Raw genomic sequence first — 24,340 nt, 5'->3', positions numbered from 1 at the left:
GTGTATATATACATATATATATATACACACACATATATATGTATATATATATATGTATATATACATATGTGTATATATATATATACATATGTGTATATATACATATGTGTATATATATGTATATATTTAAATAAAACCATATAAACAAAATGGTACAGAAATATGCTTCTGTTAAGAAAGAATAAAATGTTGAAATCACAAGTATTCCTTTTGCTTCTTCACCCTTCACCCAGAATGTCTGCCAAACCCATGTAACTGATTCATAAATGCACCGCACTCTTCTGTCAAATTACATACAATTTTGTTTTCTGGATTGTGGACAATTACTACCAGTAGAGAGGCTCAGGTGCTGTCAGTACGTGAGTGGTTTGACCTGTAAATGTCTCTCAGACCGACATTCTGTGTAGTCCAATGCTATCTGCAGAATCTGTCCAAGAAATAACAAACGCTTCAGCCTCCTCGTATACAACCTACATCCTCTCAGGAACAGCATCGGTTTTATCGACCTTAGTATGTTTGCATGTGCAAGCCGTTAGGCAAAGCAGTAAATATAACTGTTGTGTTTGATTCTGTTTACTTGGGACAAGACGTGCGGAGAAAGGGAAAGACAGAGGGGGAAGGGTGCATCGTCACGGCAATAACGAAAACAACACGTGGCTCCCCTCGACCCCGTCCTCCACCTCACAGCCTGCTGCTGCAGCTGCTCTCCATACATTTTACACTATGGTGTTATTTTCATTTAAACTTTTTTTAGCTTTTCATAAACAATCTTTTTAAAGCTGATTGTTTTTCCCTTATAAAGTCGGGAATGTATCCGAGAGTCCGTCCAGTTTTCAGTTTGGTTGTGTTTTTAGGAGGAGTTTCACGTTTTTTAGGATTTGGAAATCAAAAAAAAGAAAGTTGTTTCTCATGCAAACACCAGTGAATAATTAAAGGTCCTCAAGCCCCTCTTTTGCTCTCAAGTATAAAGTGATTTAATATCTGATCTACAATGTTGTGCACTCAGCAGCCCTTTGGGTAAACAAAGAGAAACTCATGGGGATGAACATGTTTACTTCAGCCTGCAGCGGTGGTAACCTGCTTACAGGATGATTGGGGTAATCGTACTGAGCGGGAGCGTTTATCAGGCTCATCATTCTGTGCATAGAGGCCCACACGTTCACCTGATCAGGGCCGAGGCAGGGAGACCTGGTAGAGCTAGGCTGCTGCTCCTGGTCACCAGCAGGTGGTGTGCTGGGCTATATTTCACTCCAGGTCACAACCTCCTGCATGTACTATATGCAAAAACCTCCCAAATATGACAGTTCTAAGTATGATAATATGAGTTCTACTGCTGATTCCACTTTTCTTTTCGACGAAGAAACTGATTATACCCAAGGAAAGATACAAGAAACCTCCTGCGGAAAGATACAAGAAACCTCCTGCTACTTTCTACTTTTATACGAAACCGGCAAGGAGTAATTTAACAGTGAGGGGATACTCAGTTGGAAAACCCTCCAGAGGCCTAACTTTATTATTCTGTGAGCACCATGTACAACTTTTCCCAGATTCACACACATCTCCAGTCCAGTTCAGGCAACGTAAAAACATCCTGGTAGTCCTGCAGCGGTGCACTCTGCCTCCAATTGCCAGTTGGTGGCACTGAAGAGCTAACTTCTTACTACCAGGGAACTAAGGAGTAAACAACTTTGTTTTTCTGAGACCAGACTTGATTTTTGTTCTGTTTTGAATTGAATGAAAAGAGTAACGCTGTTTAAAATTTAGTTTAATTGACTGCAGCAGAGTTTGAAATCCATTCTGCTCCGATTCGGTTTTGTTTGCCAATGTTGGAAGTTAATTTAATTTGATGTGTTAGGAAAAGGCTGCACATGTGCTATATAAGTTCATGCAAGTGGCCTAGTTGGTTACAAGTTTTTGTTTTTTGGGGACTTCTCTGTGTGGTATCCCTTTATTATTGGGGGTAGTACAACTGCAGTTGTTTTTCAAATGGGGATTTGGTGGCATAAGTTGTATGCTTTCATAGCTGTGTGGTTTTCATTTGTTCCCGGGCTGTGAAACAGTATGTTATAACGCAACATGGAAGAAGTAGAGTAAACAACTTTTTGTGCAGAGTGAAACTATTTTTCTCTGAGCTGTGCAGGGCGGATCTCTGCCAGACGGAGGCATGTTCAGTAAGTCTGTTTTCTTCTAAGAACCTGTAACCATCAATCACTAGCAGGCCCTGTTTTCCTCTCTGCTCCCTCCACACCCAGTCTGCATGTTTATTATGCTGCCTTCAGGCTCGGTTCGGAAATACGATGATATGTTTTGATGAGCGTTGCACACAAGTCACCTAACTAAGTTGTAATTAGGACAGAGGAAGAAGGAATTTTACTTGACACCGAAGTTGTCAAGATGTTATTCTCAAGTGGGTAGTTGTCATGCAACCCTGAGGCCGTAAATGTGTTTGTTTTGTCATTACAGTTGTAATTTTGGTATCATTGACATCACAAGGTTGTTTTGTCCGGACATGTTCTAATACTTTGTTTCTGTTGTCTCCTCCTACACCTCGAGGACAGCCTGTTGATATCTTATTATGTAGTCTTTACGGTCTGTGGGTGACTTACAGGAATACAGGTGATAGTTTATGGTTGACCGGTAAATGAAGGAAAACACATTTTTTGCCCTTAAGAAATCTTTGTTATAATGCTTAAAACAAAACAAAAACCCACCAAAAGTCAAATTTTGTAACAGTAGTGGTCTTGGCCTGGATGCATGGTCTGGTTTTCAGCTGCAGCAGCTGACTTCACTCAACCCCCTCCCCGGTGTTTGAAAGTGTGTTTTATTATTGAAAACAGCTGCTGCAGTGTTTGTTCAAAAGTATTCTACTTTTCCTTCTTCTAAACTTTCCAGACAAGTTTTGTTGTTGAATTTGACCGAATAAAGTAGCCAAATGTCTTATTCACAAGTGCAGCACTGAGACGTCGGTGCCATGAAGGAGCACCTGAAGGCAGCATCAGCCTTCAGCCCTCTCTTGAGCCCTTACATAATGCGTTAGGAAATCCCGCCCACTTTCTTAGACTGCAAATAAGGCTGCAGGCAGAAGGTGCTCTTCAGTTTGAGCTTTAACCAAGTTAATAAAAGTCATCTGCAGTTTGAGGATCCACTTCAGAAAACTTTTAGCATACTGCGGAACGAGAATAAAGGATTCACTTACTTTGCGTTGGAGAGGACTTGCACAACCTGGAAAAAAAATGATTTTCGACAAGTTGAAAAAGTTTGACATCGTCTTCGACTCTCCGGAGGTGGACAGTGCCCCGGTGTTCAGCAGCGGGGACGTGGTGTCCGGCCGGGTGGTGCTGGACCTGTCCGCGGAGAGTCGGCTGGACTCCCTGAAGCTCCACGCTGAGGGATTCGCTAAAGTGCACTGGACTGAGTCCCGGTCCGCCGGCTCCAGCACCGCATACACCCAGAACTACAGCGACGAGGTGGAGTACTTGAACCGGAGAGAGGTGCTGCTGCAGGCAGGTCAGTCCGCTCTGCAGGCGCTGTGATGGGGGAGACCACATGAGGGGGCATACTGTCTGTAAACTAATGATTGAAACGGTAGTGAAAGTGGTTATTTGGATGGGGACACTGGGTTGTTTGTCTGAAAACTGGCAATAGTTTCGTTTCATAATTTAGTATGAGAGTTAAACGGATCGTGAGCAGAGTCCTTGGATTGATGTCTGGTGCAGTCAAATTGTAACTTGTTTTGTAAGTGAGTTTTTGTCTCGCATCTGAGATTTTTTGTCGGCTTTGGACTTGATACATAAAAAAGACTGGATCCCCTAATACTCTTCGAATGAAGTCAAACATCACTTTATCAGGAGCCTTTTGAGAGATGATTTCTTTGTTGTGAGCTACTTCCCTAAAGAAGTCACACCGAGCATACCGATTCAGAAAATGCACTCAACAAGCACTCGGAGATCCGGTCATACATCGACAAAGGCATTTTTTAGAGGACTGTTTGTTATTTATTTTGCCATGTGAGAAGTTATGTTGTTAGCCATAACTTAATATACATAAAGAAAAGCTGCTCCTACTATATAGGAAGAGATACAAATATGTTTCAACAGCTGTCTTTGCACTCAATCTGAAAAATAATAGTCCTGACATCAGACTTTTCCTCATTCGAAGAAGCTTCAGAGTTGTTTTTCTCCACAGAGATGTGAGAGAGCCTCAGCTTTCTGCCTTCATTCATCGACCACAGAGCTGTTTAGCTCTGAAATGTAGACAGGACATTCACAGACGGGGCTTTGTCAGTTGTATGTTTCATTGCAATGTTTAGTCTTACTGCTTGATTTGGTATTTTATTTTATTTTTAAAACTTTTATTTTGGTGACGTTTTTTTGCTGGTGTGAACACAAACTAACAAGAGAAAGCTAACAACAGCCCACTTGGCCTATTAAGAGTATTACACAGTGACAGTATTGTTACTTTAATCAAGACGGAGCTTCCAGCTAACAAAGGGACACTAAACACAGTCTGTTGAACGCAAACGCGTGTTCCTGAACCTGTGCAGCAAGAGAGAGAGAAAGAACAGAGCAGTTGAGACGCGCTGTATTATACAGCTTGAGGAAAACATGTTCTCAGTCAGCACAATGGAGGAGGAACCGCCCCTCTGAGCAAGCACAGAAGCCATGTTATTTCTATTTCAACAAGTCGTGCTTTAAAGATCTGTTCCTACTCTCTCACAAAGTGGATTTCTAAAGAAATACAATGTTTAGTTTTTTACTAGTTGCGTATCAGCACTTCTTTTCCTTCATCGGATGAATTACTTTACTGCCATTCATATGTGTAGAATGTGACTCGACCTCACACACAATCAGATGATCGATCCCAGTAAAGATTAGGAAGCTTTGATTTTTTTTTTTTTTTATTGCGCTGTATTGGTTGTTTATATCAGTGTTGTAATTCTGTATGCACACTTTATGACACAAACAGGGAGAAACAGGAATTAAAGTTACACTCACTGACGTGTACTCTTGAAATCAAATGACAAGCCAGAGCCAAAACAACAAGTGAATGAACTGTTAACTTTAATTTCCGTCTTTTTTCTTTCTCCTCTCCTCAGATAATGGTGAAGTAACCGTCCTCCCTGCAGGCAGACATGAATTTCCATTCAGCTTCCAGCTGCCTGAGGAGACGCTGGTCACCTCCTTCGAGGGGAAACACGGCAGCATCCGTTACTGGGTCAAAGTGAAGCTACACAGGCCGTGGGCCACCGTCAGGAAGATCAAAAGGGAGTTTACAGTTATCGAGCCCATTGACATCAACACACCGACCTTGCTGGTGAGCATCTCAGCCCTTACATTTCATGATTGTGTCAGCACACGCCTCATGATTTTCTGGGTGTTTTTGAGGCACTTACCTTATTTGATTTCATCATTCCCAGGCGCCACAGGCTGGAGCGAAGGACAAGATGGCACGGGCATGGTACCGCAACTTTGGAGAGGTGTCTATATCTGCAAAGATCGACCGCAAAGGCTACACACCAGGTGAGGGGCTAGCACCTAAAACAACTCCCTCTAAAAACGCAGACTTTTTAGGCCAGATTAGAAGTGTCTGCTATTTCTAACATACTTCCCTTCTCCCCAGGTGAGGTGATACCGGTCTTTGCGGAGTTTGACAACTCTACCTCCAGATCAGTTGTGCCCAAAGCCTACATCACGCAGACACAGACGTTCATTGCCCGCGGCACCATGAAGCAGAAGCGTGCGGTGGTGGGCACCCTGTACGGTGATATTGTGGGGGCCAGATCCAGGGAGACATGGCACGGTCGCGCCATCAAGATCCCACCCATGGGTCCGTCCATCCTGCAGTGCCGCATCATCAAAGTGGAGTACATGCTCAAGGTGAGCTCAGTCAAAAGCTGCTTTATTTCATAGGAATTCAAACGCTATATTCCCTCTTTTCATGCATGCTGCTGCTTTACTTTACACAGATTTCACTAAAAGTGTTCCTCTTTTCCTTCCATCAGATTTGTGTTGATGTTCCTGGGACATCTAAGCTGTGTCTGGAGCTGCCACTGGTCATAGGCACCATCCCCCTCCATCCCTTCGGCAGCCGGACCTCCAGCGTCAGCAGCCAATACAGCGTCAACCTGGAGTGGCTGCGCATGGCCATCCCTGAGCAGCCTGAGTGTAAGTGTCCTTTAATACCGCAGTGACTGACAAACAGAGATGTGTAGGACACAAGCAAATCAGTAGCATATGTGACAATCTTTTTCTTGATTGTCCTTGTTTAAAGCAAACATAGGATTGTGGAAAGTCTTTTCAGGCTAGGCAGATTAACACGTGACCCTCAGAGTGAGCAAAGCAGTACAGACTCCTTATTGTCTTTTTCACCATTTATATAATCTGTAGCTATTAATGTTCAAGGAGGTTTGCACTCAAGGACCTGCAAAACAAATGAATGAAGAAAACCGTCTGCATACTGACTTTTATGATCACTGCCAAAATCAGATGCCAACATGCATAAACAAAGGTTTCGATTCAGCAAAGATTAATGTTGGATGAAATCAGTGTTAGAGCAAAAGGCAGCAAATGCCAAGTGGGTTTGTAAGAGTTTTAACTACAGTGATGACTCGGCAGCTTAATGTTTGGACCTGTACTGTTCTGTTGAGTCAGACCAGAGGACTTATCCCGCCTTTTCCCCTGCAGCTCCTCCAGACTACAGCTCCATAGTGACAGAGGAGGAGGCCGAGCAGCGTAACAATGCGGTGGCCCCGCAACCCGCCGAAGATCTGAGTGGGATCCTGGAGCGCCCCCTCATGGCATTCCTTCAAGAGTTTCGCTTCCGACCTCCGCCAATGTACAGCGAGGTGAGTCACCAAATGCTGGAAACGACACCTACCCAAGTATTTTTGAGTAGATGAATAGAACATCGCCAACTTCTTTCCTGTCAAAGGCACTCTTGAGCTCACAGCTGAATTGTATAACTGTAGCTGCATGAAAACAAATCTGTGGGTGTAGGCTGAATGATGGTTTTATCGGACAAAGGCTGAATTATCTGCTTAACCTTCATCTAATGTGTCTTTATTTTTTCCTTTTGTTGCCTACAGGTTGACCCCAACCCTCAGCCCTTAAACATGAGACGTCGCTGCATGACGTGTTGAACCATGAGCCCCGCCTGAGAGTCAAGCAACTTAACTTAAAGAAACGAATCAAGAGATTTGTCTTCTCCTGGATTACTTCTCTCCAATAAATGGCAGCTGATTCCACAGAGTGTTGTGGATAGGGACTGCAGCGCCACGGAGAGTTCAGGAGACGGAGCTCACAGGAACTGGATGTCAGTGGAGAAGTCGCCACCAGTCCATAAAGAAAAGTGGACTCTTTCCTGTTCTGTTACGAGGAAAGTAGCTTCTCCACATCAGTTCCCGTTCCACAAGTGATTTATTTGGCTCCTTTTCATGAAGTGTCTCCCAATCAAAGATTCACTCATGTGAAGTGAATTTTGAGATTTAAGGAGTTTAGGACACATTGGGGGTGAAAGGTCACTTGCTATTTGTTAGGTGGACAGTTGGAGTTGCACCTAGTGTTAAAAAAAGAAAAAAAAGAAAAAGCACTCTGGAGAAGCTGACATATCTTTAGAAGCACGTTGTCATGATTGACTAGTGTAAGAAGGTGCAATCTTAACTTTACAACTCTTCTTGTCCTGGCAACACAGTAGATTTGAACAACCTACATTGCTATGCATTGTGTGACAAAGCCGCAGTGTGCCTGCGATGATTTCTACTATTAGTTAAGCACATACTGTATCTGAAGGTGTAATGGTGGAGCAGACAAGTCAAGTAATCAGATGTAGATGTATTTTATGCATGCCAGTCACAATATGTTAAAGGGAAAAATACACATGCTATAATTATCTGCAGCTGAAGATTGCATGAGAGTTCCATGGAGTCGTTCTCTCATAGAGCTGAATGTATTCTGCAAAAACTCTGAACAAAAATGGTTGCCTTGTACGTGGATGGATTCCGAGAGGTGTGTTAATGCCAGGCTTAAGGCACTGAAGATAGACGACATATTGTTAGCTGTGATGGTTGATTCTAGCTCAGCGATGAAATAGGATGAGCATTTGGGGTATAAAGCTTCACCAGGCCCTTAGATTAGCTCTCCCAGCTGCTAAACAAAAGGAGACGGAGACCTCTGGGCCACGTAGTCTATAGCTTTTGATGAGAGCCAGATGCCTCTGTGCTGTGGGGCGCTTTGTGACGCTCCACCAGAACACAGTGCTCCGCAGTCAAGTCGAGCCTTGAGCTGGAGATGCCACTGAAGTGTATGGACAAAGAACATTCCAAAAACTCGAGGGTTATGTTTTCTCCTCAACTTCCAAAAAGACTGTAAGAGTGTGAAAGAAGACTTCCGGGTCAGCTGTGCGACCTTGGTGGCATGCACTGGAAAAAAAACAAATATTTTTTTTTTATACAAATTGTAGATTCACAATCTTGCCAAAGTTTTGTAATCTTTTTTTTCTAATAAAAAAAATTGTCTTCACTGTTTCGTTCCAACTCTGATTTATTATGCTAGTTTATTATCTTGTTATCATGTTGCATGCCAGTGAGGTGGTACATCATGTTCAACAATATGAGTCAAAACAATATCATTGCCAAGGGAAGGATTAGCCAGGGAATCGAGCTACAATTACGATGACTAATTACAGACAGAAATTTTGCATATGACAGCTCTAACATCGAGCAGTTGCGTAATCCTTTCTGGCTTCATCTCACCACTCGATCTGTCACATTGAGATCATTGAGTTCAATGTGAATTACATTTAGTGTCCTCTTGTACAGTTTGTACTTTGTTTACATGGATATTCAACAGGGATCCCAGTTATTTTTTGCCACATGTAAACACATAAAACATAGGGCGAAGCATGCAGCTCAGTTGAGTACAGAGTTACACTAAGTTATAAACATGCCCAAAGGTCAAGCTGAAGACATTCTCTGGGGTTTATTCAGTGAATCGTCTTAAAGGAGAAGGACAGAGCGGTATTCACTGTATTCAAAAACAGGAACTTTGGAGTTTCTATGCTGATCATCGGCACATGAACACAGTTTGATCACAGCCATTCGTAGGAATCAGATCTTAGTGTTTTGCTTTAATGACGGACCCCACAGAAGGGAGGAAGGATTGAACAGGGGCACTCTGATGGGGGTCTTGTTTTGTTTCTAGGCCTGCAGCTAGAGATCTTCACCCACCAAAGTAACAGCTAAAACACTCCATACACCTGTAACAAGTGCAGAATCTCATCTTTTAAATGTAATTTAAGTCTTTACACCAACTAGAAACTGAGTTATTGTTTATTGATATATTTGAATTATTAATTGACACAGGTAGGTACAAAACTACCATAAGTTGCCGACTTGACATGGCTACAGACCTTCAATACAAACAATAAAGCATTAAAATGTTGACTTTGAAAATAGTTTAAAATGCCTTTACCATCCCATAATACTGCTCGATTTATTTAAAATTCTCTGAACTTAAACTGTAACACTAACATTATCCTAACTATCTTTCCTTTTTACGACGTTTGGCTACTTGAATAAACCCTAATCCTCTTAATCTGATCAAAGTGAAACCGAACATCCAGGCGTCCCTGAGGTCTTCCCGGTGGTCACTGCAGTGACCTGACACTGTCCCTGTGTGGTTTGTATAAAGGGACTTTTCCACCGAGGGAACAGACGTGACGACAGCAGTGTTCAAGAAGTTTCATTCACACGGCATCGTGTAACATCCACCACGTTCATGTAATCCTCATGTGATGTATTGTATTGTTAGTCAAAATGAGTAATTCAACCTTTTAAATGTTTTTGTTGCTTCAGTTTCTTTTTAATTGGTGTGTGAAATCATAGCTCAAATATTCTGTTGGTATAAACAGTTCTGTTTAAAAAGTGTGGTTTACTTCTTTTTCGATTACTCATTTACTTCTACAACTGTGTATCTGAACCAACCGTCTTCTACTTACATCACTTTGATTTGAGTTACATTTGATGTGAACCTCCAAAGCAAATCACAAACTAAGGGGCTAATGAAACTAACTAATGAAAAACAAAAACGCAGACAGCATATGCTTTTCAAAATTGTTACTATCACTTCTTACTCACTTACTCTTGTTTTCACATGTTTTTTTCTGGGTTGTATCCTGGTATTTGCTGCATTGACAAAATGTATATATGAAGATCATTAAGTTTCACTTGATACAATTATAATTGTCAGAGACTTCACTTATCTATTACACTTAAAAGAAAACATCATCCTGAGTTACTTGTCATCAGCAGTGATGTAACTAAGTACATTTACTCATGTACTGTACACATATAAGGTACTTGTACTTTACATGAGTATAATCTTTACATGCCTCCTATTACTCAACAACTGCTAGCAGTGATAGGTTGTTTATAAGTAATACTGAGTTACAGAGGCTGTGTGTTGATAAAAGGCCGTCAACGAGAGGAGGTGCGTGCGGATCCACTTGAGTCAATTGTTTTTTGTAACGCAGTAGTAACAGATTGGCAATGAAAAGTTATTACGATGCTTTGTTATAGATACAACTACCCAACTGACAATTAGGTGAATTGATTAGTTGATCAATTACTCAGTTGACTGAAAACCATTTGATTTAATGAACTATTCTATCAATCGCTCAAGTCATTTTTCATGCTAAAAAGGCAAATAATTCTTGGTTCCATCTTCCACCAGTTTCTTGTAATTCTTTTTGGTAATTTTATGAGACAAGCAATGAGGGTAATCTGGGTAATTTTGATGGGCATTTCTTAATATTTTCTGTTTTACGAACTAAATAATTAAATCGATTAATTGATAAAGTAATCAGCAGATTAATCCATAATGAAAATAATCATTAGTTGCAGTCGGATACAAAATAGTTAAAATTTTGCTCCACCTCAACCAATTACAAGTGCAAAATGCTGCTTACATGTTAAAGCTTGAGTGATGATAATCTATAAATGCAATAGTCACATGGGACATTTGTTCTGACATTGAGCACTTTTACCATTGATGCTTAATTTACATTTTCATGATTATGCTGTCATCATTTTACTAAAAGGTTTTATAGTCTTTTACTTTGAAGTGTTTGGGACGAGGGTTTAACTGGTCGTAGATCAGAAAGTATTGGGTCATTGTGGAAGACAATGTATACTGTATACGCACTCAGCAGACAGTATCTGTTGCACCTACAGCACATCTGGACAAGGGACTCCTTGTGGTGTTTTTTAGGATCTAATGAGAGAGGGTATGGAAAACAAGAAAAGTTGTGATTTGGGGGTTTAAAAAATATACTTGCACTTGTCTAACTTGTATTTACTCACTGAGCATTGATTTAATACTTGTGCACAGTGTGCTGGCAAGGGTTTGTGTGAGTGATTATGAGCTGCTGTTGTCCTGACATTGTTGACAAGCTGCTAAACGCCCTGGTTGATCACACCACCAGACACACTTACATACATAACTCACTCATGGTCATTTCCAACCCCGCCCTCTCAGTCACAACTGGTGCCACCAGCCGACCAATTTGCTCATACTACCTCACCTCACCTCACCTTGGCGGGCCAATCGGCAGTCAGGATCCAACCTAACTTCCATGTAATTGTAGAGCACATTAAATCTGAGGGAGGATGATGTATGCTGAATCAGCATTCCAACAATAACAGTAAAAACAAGATTTAGAGAGCATACATTTGTTTTTTTAGCATATTCCGTGTTATAAGGCCCTTATGATGCTTTATGAAAAAGTTTTTAAGTTGCCCCTGCATGCTCTTGTATCTATTAATACGTTTTTTTGCACCATGTCTGCAGTCCACTTGGTGTTACGTTGTAATAATGCGCTGTATAGGTACATTGGTTTGAGACACTGTGCTTGGTCAGTCCGCAGACCAAGAACTCTCATACCTCTTTCAGCCCTTCTTGTTACTGAGCTGTCTAACTATGTAAACCTTCCAATCTGTAATGTGTTAGTAGCATCAGTCAGTCTCATCAGAATACATTTGGCGCCATTGTTACCCGTTTCTTTTGTAAATATAACTGAGAACAAAATATACCCAATCAGGACACTTCTGAGCAAAGAAAACCCGTCAAGGTTGCCATGAGGAAGTCAGTCGCTCTGATGTTTTTTTTCCTTCATATGTTTAAAATCATTATCGTCTCACATTCCGAACAGATCACAACAACACCAGAGGGGAACGGTGACAGACAAACCAAAACAAGCCAGTTGTTGCTTTTTGCAAAAAGTTGCTTTTCCCTCCAGTGGCAAGGCGTCTGAAAGGAAGGACATATCACCGGGTTGTCTTGGAGGACGTCATGAGGACGTCATGAGGACGTCATGAGGCTTTGTTATGTGTTGAAAGGGGACTGCAGGGAGTTTTGTTGGGAGTTTAGGTGTGCAGATGCGTCCGTGGTCCTTATGTTTTGTCTTTTGGGCCAAAGGGTTGTCTTCAGTCTCTGCTCTGTCTTTGCATGTCCTGGAGTTGTTCCACTGCATAACGCTGTCGAAAACAAAGCTAATTTTTGCTGTCTAGATGTAGCATATTACATTTTGTATGCAATGTACAACATCATTGTTCTCATGATGGCTTATAAACTCAAATCAACAAGACTAACACTCTCTTCTGGCCATGTGACACCCACATGCCGCTCAGCCCTGCTTGGACGTACAGGGGCTGTGTCATCAAGACGTCAGTGCGAGTTCAGATCAACGCCTTGTTGATGGGGTTGGCGGAGGGGGCGGGGGGGGTAGATCGGCTTGCAGCTCCCCTCCCTTTTCAAGCCTTCATGGAAATCAGTGTAACTTCAGAGGGGTCACAGAACAGACAGCAGGGAACTGCACGCCAAGCTGCTCCCCAGATTATTCTGGAAGGGGAAAAATACCAAGTAGGAACAAACAATATCCCCAAACAACATGCAAAAAGAGCAGCTTTGTTTATATCTGCTCCTCCCACGCTTGTGATTCAGGGTTCCACAAAATCTACTTGTTGCTTTGTGTTATGATCTGTCTCTCTTTGTTTCTGGGCTCTGAGGCGCTCTTTGTTCGTAAATGTTCCTCAATACAATGGAGGCTCCACACAGAGCCCAAAATGCATGATGTGATGGATTTTTACAAATAAATCAATCTGCATGTGCCATCACCACAAGCCACAACTTGATTTAATTAGACATAAAAGCAAAAGGTGACTATCTCAGAGCCTAAAATCTTTCAAATCAACACCTTCAAAGAACCAAACACTGACATTTGGTGCAGGTATTGTTTCTTAGTTCAGCATGTGAGCCAGACTGTATATTTTAGACTGCCCTGCTGCTCCCTCTATGATGGAGACATTTTTATTTAGTTCTGGTGTACAGTTGTCATAGGGCAGGATGAATTTATTAGAAATTGGACTGAGATTCAGGACTATGCCTCTTTTAGGATTAATTTACAGACATACCGTGACAAATGAGATGAAACTGTAGTGCACTATAGCTCATCAGAATCTATGCGATGTATTTTAGATATTGTAATAATTTGTCACTATATAGTAAAACATTGCTGTCCTGTGAAAAACATGTCTCCAAAAGAACTTGTAATGATTTCAGAAAAGCTGCCCTGTTTTCAGCTGATGATTTTCAGATAATAGTGTTTTTAAACGTAAAACAGATTTTCTGCTTAAGAAGTAAGAGCTTTTTCTCAATCCATAAAGGAACACTTAATCATTCAGTTTATCTGAAAAGTTCACAATCACCAAATGTTGCATGCTGTTGAAGATGCTTGGTTTTAACTGGACAGCAACATCAATTGAAAAGTGGGATATACTGTAGGTTAAAACAAAACACACTTTAAATTAAAACTAACTAATTATCTGGCTTCCAGTCTGGCTCTTGTCAGCAGCATCAACGACATAAGTGTAGTTGTAGTCGGCTCTTATTGCGGTTGCATGCTCCAACACACAGTGAACCGGTCGGATGGTTCAAATATGTTCCCTCTGTGTTATATATGCGTAGAAGGCATATGCAAGTAATTTCCCCTCCCATGCGAAGGTGCACGTGGCCGGGCTGTTTTGTTGATAGACCTGGCTGCCTGCCAGTGCTGCAAGGAGAGACTCTCTCCTCCATAATGTGACAAACATGAAAGCAGCGTTCAGGAATGTATTTTTCTTGGAAGGAGCGCATTAGTACATAGCTCTCTCAGAGCTGCAGAGCAGAAAAACAATGGCAAGGTAAGCTGATGAGACGAGGACGTTTTCACTTAAATGACGTGTTACCCAATCGCCTTGCTTTTCTAGGGCCAGGAGAACACTATGTCCCATGAACGCAAAAACAAGTCAGATGTGAATACTCTTAAAGCAGGAACGGGGGGCGTGGCAGAACTCCGTGTCAGATATCCGGGATATGTTGAAATGTATATAAGAAATAGGAGACTTCAGATAAACTCTGGACTCTAACAGCAGCGACTTCTTTGCAGTTTTTTCTCAAAAGTGGAGCTGCTCGTCTTCCTGTCGCCACATGTTTCACAGTTACTTTCACATTTTGTTTAAGATTTAAGAGCTTGATAGATAAACACTATTAGCTCAACAGTATTTATAATCCCATTAGAGTTAAGTGTCAAATCTTCTGACACTAAACAGCAGCTGAAACACTTGACAAATAATCACATTTACACTTCTGTATCAAGCTGGCCTCCCTCTTAAAGGGAGGGGAGAAGTTTGTTTTCACACACCATGGACTGGACGTGTCATCTCAGTCATGTGGAAGAAGATAATTAACTGAAATCAGCCCGACTACTGTAATGTCATCCTTTGTTTCTGTGCCAGCTGCTGTTCTGGGTTGTTGAGACTGGTCTGATTCTTTTGAATGTGACCTTCAAGTAATGTGGGGAGGATCAGCTGTAGGATCAGCGCTGGTGGACACAATAAAGGAGATACCTTTACTGGTAGACACCCTTTTAATCCAGATGTAGATATCAATGAAAAACAGGAAAGACGACGCAAGGGAGCGAGAATGCTGGAGCTTTATTTGATAGATACTTTGGCATTGGCCCTGTTGATTAGGTAGATGTATAGATACTGCAGGTACAGGGCTCTATAAATGGCATAGGGAGCCATAGACGGGACCTTGGCACTGGTTGTTCAAAGGATAGCATCACACATTTTCACATTTCAAACAGCTGTTGCTTGCTATAGTCATTGCTCCGGCTCACACCGGCTGTTAGGAGATATGCACACATTTTGTAATTTGTGCAAAAATGCTTTCAAAAATGTTCTTGAAGATAATGAAGCAGTTAGAAATATCAAGTGATTATCCGCCAAAGTTGTTCATTGTGTATCTAATACAGGCTGCTGAAGCCTCATAAACTTCAGGTAAACTTTAAAAATGCGGGTTGGAGTGGAGGATGGATGAAAGAAACGATCACAGGACTTTCACCCAGTAGACGATTGTGTCCCGTGCAAAACCAGCAGCTCGTTAGTATCTTTGTTTTCACAACTTTAAATTTCACTTTACAATTTATATATTCAAATATTTATATTGTCTGGTATGGCTGCATTTACTTCAATGTGGAGTCAGAAATTCTGAAAAAGATGGTTGATATTTGTAAACAAATACCCCGCTTCAGATTTACCGTCCCTCTTGCTCCCACTGCCTCTCTTTATACTGTAAATCCACGGCCTTATCCCCGACCCGTGTGGCTCGGTCTGAGACACTTTGTCGTTTCTCATTTACAGAGCCAGGGCCATGTAGAACACAAGACCTTTTTTTTCAGAGGACCATGAGGAGAAATTCACTGAATTTGACAAAAAGTGTATTGGATTGGAATCGCTGCTTGTCTTATTTTGGAAGGAAACTCTCCCTGTGTATTCACACATTGTGAGCTGCATACCTCCAGTCTTGCCTCAGGGTGCTTTGTGTCCCAGATGTTGAGAGGAACATGCTCAACAGGTCTTTAAGATAAGATTAGATATGCTTTATTGTCCCGCAGGGACATTTGCCTTGGGCTGCATAGCACAACACACTTGCCAACGTCACTATGCATATACATGCAAAAAACAATAATAGATCATAAATACATACTCTATAATGCATAAATGTGCTTTAATTCACTGATGATTTGAATACTTCTTCCACCGAAGTTAGTATGCAACTTTATTTGCTCGACCTTTTCTTTGTTTGTCTTCAAGTCTTCAATTGTATTTGTTCAAGTCATTTCTCCCTTTATTTTAGTCACTGTCTTATTGAAAGCACTTTGAATGACCCTGTGAATTAAAATGTTATCTACACATGAAGTTGCCTTTCTTGTAGGCAGGAACATAAGCATATCTATCTAAGCTGTCCTTCCCATCTATTCACTTCAATCCATAAAATCCTGTTATTTATTTCTCTCTCCTCTGATCTTTCCCTGAACTTCTTTCTCACATCTGTTTTTGGGGACTTTCATGCCTCTGTAGTGTTTTTTGTGTAGTGTTTGGTGGTTTGATTTACTTTAAGAGTAGTCTTTTTATGACCACAATGGTAAATGGAGTTAGTTACCAACTTATAAATTATGTATGTTATATACTGTAAATGTTGAGGAAAAATCTATTTAAAAGCGTTACTTAGAAACTTGTGTTCAAACAGTAGAGGTTGGACCTAGGTAGATGACCATGCTGTCAAGTCATCGTCGTCATCAACACTTGACTTTAAAGGGTACATTTCATGAAAAATTAACTTTTTCCTTGCTTGTGCACTTACATTGAGATATTCTGGAGTGCCTATCAACTAAATCCAAGTTCACACTCCACAACTTTCAAAGTCCACACACTTTAACCTACCATGTTTGCTGTTATGTCAACTGCTTCTGCCCATGTCTCCTCCAGATGATATAATGCAAAGAGCACTTGATATACATCTAAGACACTTCGAATTTTAGAAAGTTGTGGGTGCTTGTGATGTTGTGGTTACAGAAATTAACATTTCCATAAATGAAAGTATAAAAGTATAAGTACTTATTATGAAATATGGCTCCTTTCACAGTGTTATATTGTTATAAAATATTAGAATGTTCTTTTCTTCACTAATGACAACATGTAAGAGCATTTAAATGTTTTGGTTCCATCAAATTTGAGCAAATTCTAGATACTTTGTGTAATACTAGGTAGATTAGTTCTACAGTACAGTACTGCATCAGATCATATGTTTTTATATGTAAAAAGTACCTAAAGTTAGTTCCATTCCACCCAAAAAAAAAGGGTGCGACCAAATCACGTGTTAACCACACACCAGTTGGTAGCACCAGTGCTACCAGTGGAAAAGTTAGTGCACAGCCCTGTTGTGCTCTTTGACCGTGTCTCTGTGCGGATCAACTGATTGAAGGCAGTGCAGGGACCTATTTTTCAGCTCACCTTCTCACAGATGAGCTAAACTGGTTCTGTTTTTTATTTACACACGACACGATACTGTTGGCTTGATCATTGGTGCTTTTACCAAATATTTACACAATGAGATTTTTAGTAAATAATCATCAGTAAAGCGGACATATTGAGTAAGTGGGTAGAGGCAAATAATAGAACAGAGAGCCATAGTGAGAAAACATTAAATGAACATATCTGCCAAGTCACAAAATGTTGTTACTTCACTTTTATGCAAAATGTTACCTGACGACACAATTAAATTAGTTTTCCTTACAATATCTGCTCTGGAGATACAATATCCGCTCATAGAAACAGCATGATCGAAAGTGAATTGATTTGCTGACTTTACTAACATTTAGCTGAAACCACAAACTTTTCCCAACCTTAACCAAAGTCCTTTAGTTGGCTAAAAGTATCCACACGCAGGACGCACACAATTCACGCTGACCAATTCACTACAAGTTCTGTGCAGTGTTAAAAAAAAAGCAACTTCATCGGCAGCAAAGTTGCTTTTGAACTCAATCCACTGAGTACATTATGATCAAAAGGTACTTGGTAAAAAACACAAGTAGTTTGAACACAATTTCATGGAGACATGGCTGACGTTGCATATAGAATAAGACAATAAGAAACATTGGTCCCAGTATTGACCCATGAGACATTCCACAATTCAGGGTAGACGTGATCCTAAATTTGTCAAATGGTATAAACAACTTTTAGAGCTTATTTTTCAGAATGCTTTGATCAAGTCAAAGAATAGGTGCTGTAATGCAGTAGCTAATTGGGATCCAAAGGAACCAACGAACCGCCACATTTGGTAAAGAGTGTGACTGATCATAGCCCAAACATTTCCAGGGTATAGCTCAGGTCTGTAAACTCTGACTCCCTTTGTTAGTTTATTTAATTTCAATGCAGCCGATTGCACAGAACAGCTTTTAAAATCCTCCAGTTTTCATATACTCTGTCTGCAAAAATTTTAACGTTGGACTGCAGTTTGATAATACAGTAATAAAATACCTTTCATGGTGTCCTGCCCTTTGCACAAATTTAATGTTAGCTTAATATAACTGTTGCGTAACTGTATTACTGTACACTACCTAGAATCCATTAGGCCATTTTCACTGACCTTGGTTTTTATGTGCACTATCTCAGGTGCTTTCCACCTTGTAGGAGGCATGCAGGTTATAAACTCAGCTTTGCAGAGCAATAAAGTTGACTGGTGGGTGAAATTTAAACAGCCTGTTGTTTTTTTTTCATTTCCAAACCACAGACACTATTTTTAGTCTTTGAGTGAGCAGAGAACGTGCATGATGTGACCTGACTCTCATTGGCAGCTTCTAAGTTGAACAGGATAAAGGCCCTGTTTGCTGTACATTTTGTCCTTTTCTGTAACCACAGATTGTCTTCACAAGAGGAAGTTAACACATGCTTCACAAACTTTACCATATCCGCTTTAAATTAAGGTGTCATGTGGTGGTGTGACGAGCAGGATTTAGCTGCTGTTGTAGCAAATATTATCCTGCAAACAAAGTAAACTAAGATGGTAAATATTATACTTGCTAAACACCAGTATGTTAACACACATGCCATTGTAAGAACTGTTAAACCAGATGTATGCTATCTGTCCCACACCAGACAGAAGACAATGTTAGAAACTATCTGGTGAACATACATTTAGTAGCTAGAGAGTCAGATATTTCCATCAGGAGTCGGTGGACACCAAAACAGAGCTAAAAGGGAATGAATATTAACTTACGTTGGCTAATGTTGCTCTGTGTCTGATGGAGGAATAAACTGTTTCCGCATTCATTGTCTTTTATACTTTGTTTAAGCCAAACTATCAGCAACAATCACAACAGGGTAATAAAAATTGGCTAATAAAAGTTTTTTTAATGCCTTTTCTGACAAATATCCCTGCTGATAATAAAGCAAAACTTGATATTAAAACAAACCGCTTTCAGTATACTTCAGGCATTGGAATCATTTGGAGTCCTTTATTCAGATTCTGATTAATCACAGCAGTCATCCTTGTGAAAAGTGAAACTAAATAATATGATAAATCCGGGGTCAGCAAGTTCATGCAGTGCTGCAAAGGGAGGTGCGGCTTGAAATAAGCAGATTTGTGTTATTTAAAGCATCTTGAACTAAACTGCACTTTGTGTGGATGAGATTGCACAGGTCCAGCCCTAACAGAAACTGTACATGAATCTACTCCAGGTCTCAATTTAATATTGATATTTTAGTTGATTTGATAATATCTTCTATAACTGGTAAAGCCCTAATATTTTTACACATTGATTTCTTTTCTTTTCTTTTGGCACGTGTTGATTTCCTCGAGTAACACACCCTCAGACTTTTGGAGAGTCCAGTGACTTTGTGGAATTATGGCCTTGTTTGCCACTGACAGAGGGGGGTTAAACAGAGAAGAACCTCCCTCCTTCCCTCCTCATGACCAGAACCTGGTGGACCCCCACCACCACTCTCTTTCCTTTTCCAACCCTCCACCGCCTCCCTACCGACTGACTCACAGCAAACTGCTACTTCAGAGGAAGTCCTGCTGCTGGTCCCATGTCGAAGGGCAACAAAACAGGCTCTTTTCTCAGCTGGTGAGCGTGCGGAGATACTCACATCTCTGTCTCCCTCTCTCTCCCTCTATTCCTCCATCCCTCCCTCTCAACTCCCTCTCTGTTTGTTTTTCATTGAAAGGAAAGACGAAACCTGTTGGGTTTGTTTTCTCCCTCTCTTGGCCAAGTGCCTGCTTTTAAAGCCCAGGTGTTGACGAACAAAGGAGTCATCTTTCAAAAAAATATGAGGTGTGGATCGCTGGGTAAGGTTGTAGGAGGGGAGGAGAGAGGAGAGAGGCGGCTAACACAGCTGGATTTTGACATCTCTGTCATCTTTGGATGTTTTCGTCTTTCAAACTGGTTAATCAGTCAAATATACATTGCTCTTAGTTGATGTAGTCACGGCAGTTTGTTTTTCGCACTCCTCTCATGACAGTGAACATTTTAAATACTAAGACAGGAACATTTCTCGCCTAGTGAGTCATCTGAAAGGAACTCGAACCTCAAAGTTCACCAGGAACACTGTCTGCATAGCATTTGAGAAAACAAGATGGAAAACACTTTTGCGTGGATCAGCGGGTCGTCTTCCAATTGGTAGATCGCTGGTCTGATCCCCGGCTCCTCCAGTCCGCATGTCGAAGTGTCCTTGGGCAAGACACTGAACCCCAAGTTGCTCCTGAGCGCTGTACCATTAGTGTATGAATGTGTGTCAATGTTAATTAGTTTAGGGTCCTACCTGGTAGCCTCTGCCGTCAGTGTATGAATGGGTGAATGATGACATGTAGTGTACAGCGCTGTGAGTGGTGGGAAGACTAGAAAGGCACTATATAAATGCAAGTTAATTTACTATTTACCAAAAATTTTCTCCCACAACAGACTACACTTCTTCTTGTTCTACATTGACAGTTTACAGTAAAATAACTTAACTTACTTGTTGTTGTTGTTGTTGTATTACTATCAGGGCTGCAACTAATGCTACTTTTTTAATTATCAGTTGATCTACAGTTTCTTTTCTGGATTTTTAGAGTGAAAATCTTTTATAAATGAAGAAAATATACAGAAACTACAAAATCACTGGTGCTGTTCTTTCAGTTGAGGACTCCCACTGCTACAACTGTCACAGCACATATGTGTCCTTGGCAGTCTGGATCTTCTCCTCTGGAAAGAAAAAACTCAGTGGGGAATATTTTAGGGAAATGGGACTGGGAAAACAGATTCAACCCCTGATGTACCCTCGGGATTGGCCAGAGCCCCATGGGAAACCCCACAGCCCCCGCCTCCTCTCTGCTCCTGAAGCCAAAAACCCAGCTGGAGAGTGATAAGGTCACTCAGCTGGTTTAATCCCCGGTCCAGGTCACATAAACACTCAACACTGGGAAAACAATCAAGTTGACGTAGATGTTATGAGGGTTGTTATGAAGCCGAATTTACTACAGAGCTAGCTGTATAAAAACTTTATTTCACTGTATATAAACCTAATTTCGAGGAGACGGGATTGTCTATACAAGTGTGAAGCTCATACATTTGGTTTTGTCAAGAGTTAGTTTTCTATGTTTGTTTGTATACATGACTGGCTGTACGTTTCCTTTCTGAACACCATTCAACCAAAGCTTTTCTTTGGTTGAATGCAGTGGTTTCATAGAGTTGCAGCATTCCATCTGTCCTGAATTACACTGTGACGCACCTCGCTTGTTATCTTTCCCGTCAAACGTGCAGCAGCACTTACCATGCACAGACCTCTGCAAAACAACTGCGAGGAATTATGTAAGAAGTCTCTGGTCACGCAATACTATAACACAGGACAGAATAATAATGTACTTATGGTGAAAGGAAAAGTAGAGGTAGAGAAGAAGGAAGGAAGTGGTGAAAATGAAAAATTGATTGTGAAAGCAAAAAGAAAAAGCACAGAGAGAGTGTCTATGAAACTAATTAATGAATTTATAGTTCGGTCTTTGGGAAGAGGTCAAATATATATTATGAGCTATACGTAATAAGGCAAAAACCCCATATAAACTGCCTTTAAGTATTAATAAAGGTAAATTGAAGAAAAATAGAAGAAGCAGCGGAGGCAAGTTTGTTTTATACAACTCTTTTTTTTATTTACTTTTTTCTTATCAGGTGTTCTGTCAGTTTGAGTATGTGTGTCGTGATGAAAGCGAGAATGGGTGATGCCATCCATTGGACTGAAACACGATGAGCACTCCCTGTACCTGGAACCAGTGAAGTGCAGGGAATGCCTAAACAGAAGGCCTATTGTCAGTCATATCTGATCTAAAATCAGCAAAACATGTCAACCAGATAAAAACAACAGACTGACCCCTGAAAGAATGGAGGTATAAAGACAAACTCGGTGACCTGCAATGAGCCCACAAAGTGCCCGACTGTTGAGCTCTGACAGGTGGACTAACTGAACTGGAGGAACTGCCTGTCAAGAAAACCACTTAGTTAGGGTGCTGCATGATCAAATCCTGCAGAGCAACATTACATAAAAAAAGAAACAGCAAATGATAAAGCATGATAATCAAGGCATGAATATGAAAACGCAGCAGGAATCTGATCAGCCACTACAGTAATCAGGGAAGCATTTCGCCCTATTAAGGCTAAAATCACAATTCATAAAATGAAGGACATGTAACTCCGAGTCCCGTACTAAAGTGAAGCTGAACGTCTGTATTGATTGACATGACATCTGATTAACAAAAACATTTTAGTTGAAATTCTTACACAAACATTGGTATAAAGCCACACTGGTTTAGATCAATTTTCACATTTAATTACATTTTTTCCATATTATGTCTCTAAATCTAGCATGGAAAGCTGCAGGCACAGACTTCAATCACCAAAACAAGTGAGTTGAATCAAGAACCTCTAAAACTAAAGTTGCAACAATGAAAAATATTCCACCGGTAACATGAGCATGAAACAGTTATGGCACACTTCAGAACATTGGTTCTCACCTCTGTCTTTCACTTTTCACACCACTTTAAAATCTCAGTTGTAATTCCACCAATTGCAGTCTGCACAGTTTGTGCACATTCGTGAGGAAGTCGCACACAAAGAAGTCACATTAAAGTCTGATGTGATGTGATGGTGATTACACTATTATTCAAAGACTTTAGCTGACTTCGACACAGGTGACTTCTCCTGCACCTGATGTAAGTCAATTTGTATTATTCCATAATAAATGCTAAAAACACACAATGATGCATTTTGTAATGTGCAAAAGTTTTAATGCAAACATTTACGCACGAACAAGCACCAAATGAACAAGTAATACATCAGCCTGTGTACAGTGGAACACAAAGAAATACAGCAGACGCAGTGCCAACCGCTCTTTAAATACCAGACATGTATAGATCTACACCCACACCCGCAGGCTTCCCCTGTGCAGCAGCAGCTGCATTGAGGCTCCTAACGTTAAGTGTGATAACATGTGGAGGATGTGTTTGCCTATAGCTGTGTACGTGTGTGGGCAGCCTTTCTGCAAGTTTTTGCTTGTTTGGACTGGTGTGTGTCTGTATTCATTGATGTGTCTGTTAGCTGTGCTTGGCTGGCATACACACAATCTATTACTGTTGTTCAGTCTGCTTGTCGGTGTGTGTGTGTGTGGAAAGCTGCCAGTTTGAATCCCAGGGCAGTGTGAGCAGTACACAAGGATTAGTTGTTATAATGTGAGTGAGAAAGGAATGATTTAGAACACAAATTAGAAAATATATATCAATACATTTATAAATGTAAACTGAATAAAAGTACAAGCATTGTACTGTCTCTAGCTAAATGCAAAACAAGCCTAAAGGTGTGCATCCAGGGTGTTTGAATGTGTTGAGAGTGCATAGCTCAGCAGAAATTATTCTTAAATACCTCAAACAACAAACCAAAGTTGCTTTCAAATGACACTTGCCTGCTGCAGTCAGAAACTTGAAACAACTCTGACCTTTGACCCCTTTACTGCAAACTGCCTGTAATATTTGTTATCAAGAAGTGATTCTACCTTTGACCTCATTAGAAACCAGTCAAAAAAGCAACAAGCTGAAATGTAAAAGTTGAATTTGTTATGTGTAGTTAAATTGTAATATATTCAGTTTCTATTCAAGAGACTTTCTGTCTAAATTGAATGCCTTACAGAGACTTGATGCATGTATCTGATTTACATTTTGCGTCATTTAAAAAATAGCAATTTCACATACAGTACGTGTTTCTCTCAGACTCTCCTACCCTCACACGCTCACTTTCACTCTTCGCCACATCTCACATTACTGGCAAAAGCTCATATTGTTCATATTGTCTATTTTAGTTGTGCTATTATGCAATTTGTATTTAGCACAAATTAGAAACAATATTTCTCTTTTTTATTTGTTTTGTGTCCCTTATTATTTTG

General features: G+C 40.6%; 1 protein-coding gene across 3 annotated transcripts in view; it reads left to right on the top strand.

The window, feature by feature from the left end:
• The window catches only part of arrdc2 (arrestin domain containing 2), a 16,338-nt gene extending 7,819 nt beyond the window's left edge, over window positions 1-8,519 (top strand). For 2 of the 3 annotated variants that reach the window (XM_031859697.1, XM_031859695.1), the window contains 6 exons: window positions 5,096-5,313; window positions 5,417-5,519; window positions 5,620-5,876; window positions 6,002-6,164; window positions 6,684-6,844; window positions 7,085-8,519. In XM_031859697.1, the coding sequence (XP_031715557.1) occupies window positions 5,096-5,313; window positions 5,417-5,519; window positions 5,620-5,876; window positions 6,002-6,164; window positions 6,684-6,844; window positions 7,085-7,138 (956 nt within the window). In that variant the 3' untranslated portion in view covers window positions 7,139-8,519. Of the gene's footprint in view, window positions 1-2,954; window positions 3,508-5,095; window positions 5,314-5,416; window positions 5,520-5,619; window positions 5,877-6,001; window positions 6,165-6,683; window positions 6,845-7,084 lie in introns of those variants that run through there. The other variant, XM_031859696.1, reaches the window with a different exon arrangement.
• Window positions 8,520-24,340: the final 15,821 nt, after the last annotated feature.

The sequence above is a fragment of the Anarrhichthys ocellatus genome, unplaced genomic scaffold (assembly GCF_004355925.1).
Source record: "Anarrhichthys ocellatus isolate YVR2014 unplaced genomic scaffold, GSC_Weel_1.0 scaffold22, whole genome shotgun sequence".
Lineage (NCBI taxonomy): Eukaryota > Metazoa > Chordata > Actinopteri > Perciformes > Anarhichadidae > Anarrhichthys > Anarrhichthys ocellatus.
Note: the sequence above shows the minus strand (reverse complement) of the source record. Positions and strands in the feature narration are given on the sequence as shown.